This window comes from Mixophyes fleayi, chromosome 7, assembly GCF_038048845.1.
Source record: "Mixophyes fleayi isolate aMixFle1 chromosome 7, aMixFle1.hap1, whole genome shotgun sequence".
Classification (NCBI taxonomy): domain Eukaryota; kingdom Metazoa; phylum Chordata; class Amphibia; order Anura; family Limnodynastidae; genus Mixophyes; species Mixophyes fleayi.
This window is the reverse complement of record NC_134408.1, coordinates 119,855,047-119,866,201: the sequence shown is the minus strand read 5'-3', so window position 1 is coordinate 119,866,201 and position 11,155 is coordinate 119,855,047. Positions and strand designations below refer to the sequence as shown.

At 37.3% G+C, this 11,155-nt stretch overlaps 1 protein-coding gene across 24 annotated transcripts in view; it reads right to left on the bottom strand.

Annotated features, from left to right (window-relative positions):
- TTN (titin) overlaps nt 1-11,155 on the bottom strand; it is a 252,740-nt gene that overhangs the window by 48,009 nt on the left and 193,576 nt on the right. For all 24 annotated transcript variants that reach the window (XM_075180515.1, XM_075180537.1, XM_075180524.1 and 21 more), the window contains 21 exons: nt 10,771-11,091; nt 10,394-10,678; nt 10,008-10,307; nt 9,179-9,481; nt 8,761-9,036; nt 8,370-8,669; nt 7,835-8,137; nt 7,444-7,743; nt 6,748-7,035; nt 5,950-6,246; nt 5,090-5,392; nt 4,689-4,994; nt 4,314-4,601; nt 3,583-3,873; nt 3,009-3,296; nt 2,330-2,920; nt 2,139-2,243; nt 1,721-1,918; nt 1,346-1,642; nt 662-1,249; nt 262-564 (listed from right to left, as the gene is read on the bottom strand). In XM_075180515.1, the coding sequence (XP_075036616.1) occupies nt 262-564; nt 662-1,249; nt 1,346-1,642; nt 1,721-1,918; nt 2,139-2,243; nt 2,330-2,920; nt 3,009-3,296; nt 3,583-3,873; nt 4,314-4,601; nt 4,689-4,994; nt 5,090-5,392; nt 5,950-6,246; nt 6,748-7,035; nt 7,444-7,743; nt 7,835-8,137; nt 8,370-8,669; nt 8,761-9,036; nt 9,179-9,481; nt 10,008-10,307; nt 10,394-10,678; nt 10,771-11,091 (6,531 nt within the window). The remainder of the gene's footprint in view (nt 1-261; nt 565-661; nt 1,250-1,345; nt 1,643-1,720; nt 1,919-2,138; nt 2,244-2,329; nt 2,921-3,008; nt 3,297-3,582; nt 3,874-4,313; nt 4,602-4,688; nt 4,995-5,089; nt 5,393-5,949; nt 6,247-6,747; nt 7,036-7,443; nt 7,744-7,834; nt 8,138-8,369; nt 8,670-8,760; nt 9,037-9,178; nt 9,482-10,007; nt 10,308-10,393; nt 10,679-10,770; nt 11,092-11,155) is intronic.

Here is an 11,155-nt window from a genome sequence, read left to right as displayed (position 1 = left end):
TGCTTTGACAAGTTACATTTTTAGTACATTTTGTGTACATTTTTAGTCTTCATATAAATAATATGTATGTGTTTATCTCTAAAACATTAGTTGTTCATTTCAAGCACAACCAGCTCCTCTGCTCCTTTGGTAAAATCAGTAATGACCAAAGTAATGTACATAAATATTTCTATTCTCCACCCTCTTATAAATGATGTTCTTAAAACATAATAATATTTTAGGAGTGGTTATTCAAACATGAGCTGAAATCGCAGTACTTACATGCAACGTCTTTAGTTAAAACTGGAAGGGAAGAATCACTTGGTGGTCCAACGCCAGCTTTGTTTTCTGCGCTTACTCTGAATTCATACTCATTTCCTTCTGTGAGTCCAATTACTTTAAGTCTGAGGTCAGAAACCGGTTTCTTTGATGCTCTCACCCATCTAAGTCCTTTCTTTTCTTTTCTTTCAACATAATAACCAGTGATTTCGCTACCACCATCATCAGCTGGGCGCTTCCATGTTATGGTCACAGTTTCCTTGGTCACATTTGTTGCTTCTGGTTTTCCAGGCGGACCAGGAGGACCTGATGTAATACAATGACATGTAAGTATAGCATAAAACTCAGCAATTGAGCTACTAATTATAGATATTACACTTGTAATTATAGAATTATAGCTTACCAAAACGATCCACCATCTTAACTGGTTCAGACTGTACAGGTTCACCCACTCCGTAGTGGTTTACAGCAGAGACACGGAAAACATACTCATTTCCTTGGATGAGCTTGCTAATGACGTGTCTGCAAGACTGAATATTTTCAGCCACCAGTGTCCAAAGTAATCGACTGGTTTCTCTCTTTTCTAGAGTGTAAGAGGTAATCGGTGAACCTCCATCTTCGGCAGGAGGTGTCCAATTGAGTGTAGCTTTTTCTGCAGATACATTACTGACATCAATAGGTCCTGGGGGACCAGGAACATCTAAAACTTTAACATGTACATGTTCTTCTTTTGTGCCAAAAGGATTGCTGGCAGTAATTGTGTACTCTCCAGAATCTTTACGTGATGCATATTTAACAGTAAGTGTGGATGATGTTGGACCTGTTTCAATTTGCACAATATCAGAAGGCTTGAAGTCCTTTCCTGCTTTGGACCATACAGATGTTGGAGGTGGTTTGCCAAGGATGCTTGTAGCAGTCATGACAATGGTATCTCCTGCTTTAACTGTTAAGCCTTCTTTGACGGCTGAATCAATAACAATAGTTGGTGCCTCTGCAAAATAAAATGTAAGTGACAGATGAGGAACTATTAAGAGGAAGTGGTACATCTACAACATCCAAACTGAATAGCAAGCTCCTTGACACGTACCATACTCATCTTTGCAAACTACAGTTCCTGTTGTCTCGGATGGAGGACTTATAGCCCCTGCTGTATTCTTAGCTCTTATTCTGAATTCATATTTTCCACCTTCTATTAAGTCATTGACAGTGAATGCACATTCCTGAACATTAACATGATTTGCTTTCATCCAACTTTTTGCTGGTATGTCACGTTTCTCAATAACGTATCCAACCAGTTTGTGTCCACCATCATATTTTGGTTCTGTCCAGATAAGAGTTGCTGAACACCTAGTTACACTGATGACCTCAGGTTTGCCAGGGGGATCTGAAAAGAATCACTGAGTCAGTAACATATTTTTGTATTAATTAAAGATAATCTAATGAGGACTTTTAATAAACTTACCAATTGGATCAAGAGCGACAACTGACTCAGATGGTAGACTTGGTTTGCCGATTCCAGCCAGGTTGATTGCCATAACCCTAAACTCATATTCTAGACCTTCAGTTAAACCTGCAACTCTGTAGTCTCTCATTCTCAAAGGCGTTGAACTGGCTCTCTTCCAAAGCAGGCTGTTTCTTTCTTTGAATTCAACGTGATAACCTAAAGCACAATTTCATGGTAAAAAGATCACATTAAATAAAAATGTATATTACAATAACATGCTTATATATAATTATCATTCAATACATACAGAATAATTGCACACTTCACAAAAACATTTCCTTTGCAAAGATAGCATAGGGAAGGCAATAAAGTCAATAAAATATTGAATAGTAGTAGCTGTTTGTAAGGAATATATATTCAGTTAATAGAATTTTACCTGTTATTGGTGAACCACCAGTCTTCCTTGGATCTAACCACGTCAGATTTGCAGAATCATGTCTTATTGTAACAATCTTTGGAGGTGGAGGAGCATCTGGTACATCTAAAAGATATATTTATTATTATTAGATGATCTGGGTATGGTTTGGGAGAATCATTTAATAAGCTAAACTGCTGAGATTGACTTACCAAATGGATGCCTTGCCACGATGGATTCTGATTTAAGGCCTTCACCGACCCCATATTTATTTTCAGCACTGACTTTGAAAATGTACTCAGTACCTTCATGGAGTCTGGTGACTCTGAATGAAGTTTTCTGAACAGCAGAAGCACTGGTCACCCATTTATTGGTCACAGAATCTCTCTTTTCCAGGATGTAATTTGTAATTTCAGAACCACCATCATCTTTAGGTGGGCCCCAAATAAGTGTTATTGCATCTGCAGTCACTTCATCAAATTTAATGGGACTTGTTGGGATGCCTGGTTTTCCAACCACTTTTACAAATATGTTAGACTCCTTGGTGCCAGCTGGATTTTTCAATGTAATAGTGTATTTTGAAGCATCATCTTTCTGGCACTCACGTACCATCAAAGTAGTATTTACTGCAGTAGATTCCACAGATACTCTCCCACTGTCAGTCAAGACTTTATCTTCACCTTTCCTCCATGTAATTGCAGGTGCAGGTTTACCACTGACTGGGATTTTGAGGCGGAAAGTGCTGCCTTCTTTGGCAATGTAGCATAAATCTGGTAGATCTTTCAAGTCCAGATTTGGTGCAACTGGAAAACAGAATATATATTTATTATTACATGATTTACTTATTACATGCTGTTCACTGTTTAACGAATTGTGACAAATGGCACATACCGACATCATCCTTAGCCACGATTGAGATTTCACTTGGAGAACTATAACCAGCATCATTTTGGGCTGTCACTTTAAAGGTGTATTCCTTTCCTTCAGTCAAATCTTTCATTGAGTACTGCAGATTTTTGGATCGCATTACTTCTTTCCACTTGTCCCCAGTGGTCAAATTTTCCACCACGTATCCAATAATACGACTTCCACCATCACTTAATGGTTTCTTCCATGCAATGGTGCAAGATGATTTAGAAACAGCTAGTGCTTTCAGATCTAAAACTGGTCCAGGTTTTTCTAAAATAACCATTCAAAATATTTGTATAGAATAGTAAAACATGTCTTAGTTTACATTATTTACATTATTCATTCATGTATCTGGATATTCATAAACATATTCAAAACTAGAGGACAGCTTAAGTATTATTGGTATTTTTTCTGGATACATTATAATATCCATCCAGTGAGATATTCCTCACGTATATCGATTGTCAGAAACAGTTTAGGTTCAATATTTAATTTGGGGAAGTTTGCATATAATATATCTCTATTTTTATCATTACAAATGTAACTAATTACTTACCAGAAGCTTTAACAGCATCATGAGTTTCACATGGTTCACCAATGCCATATTCATTTTCGGCCAGCACTCTGAAAAAGTATGCTTTGCCTTCCTCAAGGTTAGAGATCCTAAAGGATGGTTTAGCACAGTCAGTCGTGACTGCAGACCAAGCTTTCCTTTCCGCATCACGTTTCTCAACAATATAATTCTTTATTGGGCTGCCACCATCAATAATTGGAGGATCCCATGAAATCATTGCTGAGTCCTTGGATGTTTCTTTAATGATGAGGTTGACTGGAGGTCCAGGGGTATCTATGTTTTCAAACAAATTTGTTTATTAAACACATAATATGTGCATAAAAATATGAGTATATTTTCGAAAATATAACTATAGATCATTGTCCTGTAATACTCTTTTGTTTCATAAAGAATCACATATTTTCAGTTGGGGCCTGACTTCCATATGTATATGAGTCATCAATTAATAAATACAAGTGTTCTCAGCATTCGGTTTATTTGTAAATTAATCTGGTTAACAATATAGACAAAAAAGGCAGGTATAGGACACAGGGAAAGTGCCAAAAATAGGAATGGAGCTGTCCTTCAAGTTTCACGAGGAAGTGATTTTTATGCAGTTGAAAGACTGTTAGTATCAAAGTCAGAAGCCAGAGAAGACTTCCTTTCTTTCATATTGTAAATCCCCCTTAAATGTACAATGTTCATCAAGTCAACATTCATTTAGATCTACTTACCAAGAACTTTGACAACAATGGTGTATGTCTTTACACCACTGCTATTCTCCAGGGTCAAGATATATTTGCCAGCATCATACTTGTTAACATTTTCACAGCGTACGAAAGTGTCATGCTCTGTTGTCTTAATAGTCAGGCCTTGTCTCTCTCGTATGTTTGCGTTCAATTTAGACCAGGAAATCTTTGGTGCTGGGCGCCCTCTGACAGGCACATAGATCCTCATTGTAACACCAGCCATGAGCACAAGGGCTTTCCTCAGGTCAGCATCAAGTTCTCCTTCAGGGGCAACTAAAATGAACAGGCATAAATTTTAGGGTTTATGTTTTAAAAAAACTGGAAGTACATTGGGAACATTGTTATAAAGCTAGAACTCACTTAAGATGTCTTTAGCCAAATGTTTGTCTGGAACTTCACTGGGATCACTGTATCCAATTTTATTTACAGCTGAAACACGGAACTGATATTCTGTGTTTTCCACGAGACCAGTAACAGTATATTTGGTATCTTGCAGGCTCTTGGGCAAATTGCATCGCACCCAATTGTCTGTGTCACCTCTTTTAACTTCAACCACATATCCAATTATGGGGCTGCCACCATCATAGGCTGGTTTAGTCCAGGACAGACTTATACTGCTATGGGTTGTGTCAACAACCTTGGGGAAAGCAGGTGGTCCAGGTGGATCTACAAATTAAACATACAAATTATGATGATGCTTGTTAAAACAAATAAACATATTTTATGGGAGAAGGCCTCATTATGGTGAATCAAGCACTTACACTGCGGATCAAGAGCAATTACTGCTTTTGATGAGTTGCTAGGCTTTCCTGGTCCAGCTTTGTTCAAGGCAATCACTCTGTATTCATACTCAGTACCTTCTTGGAGTCCTGATGGTTTAACTGTTCTGTCCAAGACAGGCTTCTTGGTTACCTTAGTCCAGTTGAAAGACTTTGTATCACGCTTTTCAAGCAAATATCCAGTAATTGGAGATCCGCCATCACTAGCTGGTGCTTTCCAGCTGACAGTCATATGATCCTTTGTTATGTTGCTTATTACAGGTGGATCACATTGTCCAGGCACATCTGTGAACAAGACCAGAATGTGAAATTCAGATCACAATTTAGGAACATGTAAAGGAGATCTTCTATCTGAATTGTTTATAATTGCAATTTGTGTTTAAACACTTAGGTAATCCCATGTTGTACAGTCATGACATCTTAGGCAGTGTATATTGGATGTCAGTCTAGTATAGATGGAAATTTGCATACAATTCTACATTCTCAATTGTTTTATTTTTAATAAATCTGCTGCATTTTTAAGTTTTTTTTATTTTAAAATGATCATAATTTTTTTTATATCCTTCAGTGAGTGCTAAAAATCATTACATAGCTGATATTTATAAGTTAGAAAAACAAACCTTGCTATATAGTATAGCACTACCCTTACTCTTTAACATGAGAGAAAAGAGACTTGTATTGGGATGAAATATACATACGTTACTTTTTCTCTTTCTGAAAAGGTTTTTACTATGAAAATGACAATGAAAATACAGAGTTTGAAAATATCCATACTTATATTACTATGTATAATTTTAAACTGGAAGGTCCTATTATACTTTAATGAATGTGATATGTCTTACCATATGGATTCTTAGCAATTACAGAGTCTGTCAAAATAGGATCACCAACGCCATATTTGTTCTCAGCAGATATGCGGAACTGATACTCATGTCCTTCAATCAACTTCTCCACGCTGCAACTGGTGGTTTGGATATTTGCGGTAACTTGTGCCCAGTTAGGACGGCTGGTTTCACGCTTGTCAATGACGTAGTTTGTAATATCAGAACCCCCATCCTCAAGAGGAGGCTCCCAGCTAAGCATGGCACGGTCAGAATACATGTGATTTATCTTAAAAGAAGCCGGCGGTCCAGGTTTATCTGATTCAAAACAATAAAAAGACCATGACATCATTTCTTTAAAATACACAACAATTTCGCACCTCCCCTGGGGCCACAATGGGCCCTTCTCTCTACCTTTTACCTCCGTGTTTTTCTCCCCCCCCTTCTTCTCCTCCCTTCTCCAACCCGTTCTCCCCTTTCTCCCTTATTTTCTTTTTTTCTTTCTCCCTTCATAAATTATGAAATAAAAAGTAATATAAATAACCTCCAGCAGAATGGATCGTGAGAGCATAAAAAAATTGGTCCATTTTAGATAATTCCTTATTCTCTTTACTGGCTCACTGTTGTGGTCCCTATTTCTGATTACAATATAAGGAACATGTTTGCTGAACCCAACTCATGTGGTTGTTATGTTTCACTTATAACGATCCACTATACTTTCTTTGTTTTGTTTTGTATTGTATATTTGTTGCTGCTGAAAATAAAGAGTTTAAAAAAAAATACACCTCAATTTGACAACATCCAGAACAGCTGGCTTACCTAGGACTTTGAGCTTGATAGTTGCTGACTTAGAGCCACTTGCATTTTCCGCTACAATAGTATATTCTCCTGTTTCCTTACGGTTAACACTGAACAGTTCCAACAGGAAGAGGTTCCTCTTGGATGATATTTTTACACCCTCAACAGGCTTTACGACTGCTCCGTCCTTATTCCAGGAGACCGTTGGCATTGGTTTACCGAATACTTGAGCATCAAGGCATACATTTGCTCCAGCTTTAACAGTGATGAGTGATTTCATCTGTATGCTGAGGTCTATCTTGGGTGGAACTGCAAACAGTAATATCATAGAACTGAAAATAATATCCACTTGCAAAACTGGAAACAAAACCTGGCATGACTATGTTATTGCCTTACAACAACAGTCTATTAATGGCACTACAAAATTGACAAACCTTCGTAGGTGAATGATTGTCAGAATACATGAACAACTGTGCAATATACATAACTATGTAGACTTTACACTTGGCTGACCCAGGAATCATTCCTTTAATAAGATATATTTGTACAAAGGCTACAAAGACTGTCTTTAAAAACATTACATAGTAGATGGCAATGGGAACTTTATATATATAAATTGATTGATATCCTATTATTAGTTCACTGCTTGATAACACAATCTACACCTACATGAGTGTCTTATTTACTTTTTCTTTACAAATGTACACATTTACATACCATTTTCTGCCTGAATAGTAACTGGATCTGATGGTTCAGATGGCCTGCTAATATTGATGGCAGTTTTGGCAATTGCTCGGAACTGGTATCTCTCGTTTTCCTCTAGGTCAGTGACAGTAAATTCTTCCGTTGGTATTTGAGAAGCAGTAGTGTTGCATTTCACCCACTTTTCACCAGGAAGTTTGCAAGCTTCCACAAGGTAGCCGAGTATTTTACTGCCACCATCATGCTTTGGCCGTGTCCAGACAAGTGAGGCTGTACTCCTGGTGAGATCAATAACTTCTGGTTTTCCAGGAGGATCTGTAAATCAACATTTATATATTAAATATTTTGAAAGGAGATGGTTGTGTGGTAAAGGTTTTAATTAGTGTATAATTTATATAATACATACCAACTGGTGTTCTTGCAGTGACAAATTCAGTGGGTTTGCTAGGCTTGCTAGATCCAGCTCTGTTTAGGGCAGAGATTCTGAAAGTGTACTCCAAGCCTTCAATCATTCCAACACATGGATATTCTGTTGAGCGCACTGCAGTATCATTGGCCTTCACCCACAGCAAGCTGTTTCTTTCCTTGCGTTCAATAGCATAACCTGTAATGGGGCTTCCTCCATCATTATCGGGTCTATCCCATGCAACAAATATGCAGTCTTTGTTGACTTTGGTAATTCGGGCATTCTTTGGTTCACTTGGAACATCTGAAAATGTTAAGATTAAATTTGTATTTAATATTTCACTTAAAGGGTATTTGCTCACATGAATTTGTTTTATGATGTAGCAGTACATCTTAAGAGAATATTCGAAATACAACTGAAATAGTTGACACTTTGTTTAGAAGTTTTAATCTTGTCACTGTGATTTTATAAGAAGATGAAAGATCCACTTTAAATTAGGCTAGCATATCAATGAGATGGCAAAAATGTTCCTTACCAAATTGGAACTTAACAACAATACGATCTGATGTAATCGGCTCAGAGACTCCAAAGCGATTCTCTGCACGAACACGGAAGATATATTCTTGTTCTGGGATGAGTTTTCCGACGCGGCAACTAGTTTTGGTAACTGACGTTACAGCCGTAATCCAGTCTCCTCTGCTTACATCACACTTTTCAACAACATAGTTGGTTATGTTGCTGCCACCATCTTCCAGAGGCAAGTGCCATGAAAGTGTGCAAGCATCAGAATCTATTTCCGAAGCCTCAAATGGTGGTTCTGGTGGACCTGGGATATCTGTAGAAAGCAAAGAACAAATTAAGGACTTCTTGTCTGTTTTTTGTTTCTTTATATGAGAAGAAAGGCACTATATGTAATTCATACATACCCATAACTATTACACGTATTTTCTGTGTAGCAATGCCACAGCTGTTTTCTGCACATAGAGAGTAGAAGCCACTGTCTTTCCTTGTTACATCTTTTATTATAAGAACTGTGGAATTCTGTCCTTTGTGTACTGCTAGACGGCTTGATGATATGACATCAGTTTCTGCTTTCAACCATCTTGAAACAGGACTTGGTTTTCCATAGATATGTGCTTCAATTCTAAGTTTCTGTCCTGCCTTGATACTGATAAGTTCAGGCATTAAGATCTTAGGTGGCACTGTAAAATACATAGAACAAGGTAAGCATATTTGTATGTGAGGCTTTACTTTTAGTTTAGAGTTTAACATTTAGTTGAATGCTATATATGCATCCATTCTATGTATGGTTAATTATATAAAACATCTAGATATTTTACTTACAAAGTTGTTCCTTGATTTCATATAATCCATCAGCTTCCCTTGGCAAGCTAACCCCAACAGAGTTTCTGGCTGCCACTCTGAATTTGTATTTTGTGCCTTCTTTAAGTCCAACAACCACAATATGTAGATCTTTTACAACAGAATATTGGGTCCAGTTTTTCTCTGGCTGTCCTTCTGTCTGGTAACTAATAATATAACCATCAATTTTAGCTCCTCCGTCTCGCAGGGGTGGCAGCCAAGCCAGTGTGGCACTGGTCTTTGTCATTTCTGTGACATCAAGCTTTTTAGGTGGATCTGGCTCACCTATTAAAATAATACACATGGATATGTTAAAAACAGGTATCCATTTTTGTCACTCTCTTGTTGACAATTCAAAACAAGTATTCAACTTCAAGTTCTTAACCAGATAATTTATATTTATCTGTTATCCAGATGTAAAGTAAGAAGGTTAACTGGTTTAAATTGTACTCTCACAAGTAATCCACAAACACCTATTGTTATTTATTGTACAAGACTCTAACTTTTGGTAAAGTCTGTTCATTTTCAACCACATCATACTTTGCCAATGTCCTGGAACAATGAAAGATGTAGGCATGCAATGTTTTGCATGTTTAATTTAAGGCTGCCCCCTAATGATATAGTGATTTTTTTGAGGCACATAAAATCCAATGACATTGGAATAAAATTCTGAGAAAAGAATTATTTTAAATATTACGTTAAACTATAAGTACTGTTTAAGTGGAAATACTAGACCAAAGATTTTCTGTTTTAAATTTCAGTTTAAGGTTTATATAAATAGTAACTAATATATTTATGTTACAGTACTTACTTATTGGATCTGTTGCAAGTACAGTCTTAGGTGTGTCTCTTGGAACACCTGAGCCATATTCATTGACAGCAGTAACTCTGAAAAAGTATTCAGTTCCGGGTACAAGATTGGCAACCTTGAAACTGGTTTTCTTATAGTCTGCCACTACTGTTGCCCACGTCTTCCTGTCCACTTCACGCTTTTCTAATATATAGTGAGTCACTGGACTTCCACCATCATTTTCTGGAGGTACCCATGAAAGCTGACAAGACATTTTTGTAACATCTGAAATTGTAAATTCTGCCACAGGTCCCGGGGTATCTACAAAAGAAACACACACTCTATTAGGTCGTACAAAAACACTACTTATTGCTTTATCAAAACTGTATTTTTTTATTTTTACTTACCAAGTACTCTCACGTTGACAAATACTGCCTTTTCTCCTGCTGCATTGACCAGTGACAAAGAGTATTTGCCTGAATCATCACGTGTTGAGTTGGCGATTACTAAGAAAGCCATGGTATCAACAAGGTCAACCTGTCCTCTCCTAACCACATTATCTACACCCATTCTCCTCCATGTGACTTTAGGCGCTGGTCTTCCTCTAACTACTGCAAACAGTCGGATAGGACATCCTGCTCTAACAGTAACCAGCTTCCTCATGCTTGCATCCAAGTCGATTTCAGGTGATTCTGTGAATAAACAGGTAAAAAATTCCAACAAATTCAGTACACAGTAATAAAGATTTTGTTGACTAAAAAGTCTTCTAAAATAAAACAATTACCAAGTATTTCTTTAGGTGAAACAGCCTCTTTGAGTTCGGCAGGTCTTCCAATGCCAACTTGGTTCTGTGCAGAAACTCTAAACTCATATTCTTGTTTATCATTGAGACTAGTAGCAGTAAACTGTGTGTGAATTAGCTGAGCAGCAACATTGCATTTCTTCCAGCCACTATCAGCATCTTTGGCTTCACCTTTAGGTCTCATTTCTACAATATATCCAATTATTGGAGCACCACCATCAAACACAGGTTTTCCCCATCCTAGTGTAATAGAGGTCTTTGTACTATCAGCCACCTTCAGATTTGTTGGTGGACCAGGAGGCTCTGTAAGGAAGATCAACATATTAATTAATGCACAGCCTGAAATACACCAAATACTAAGTTAAAA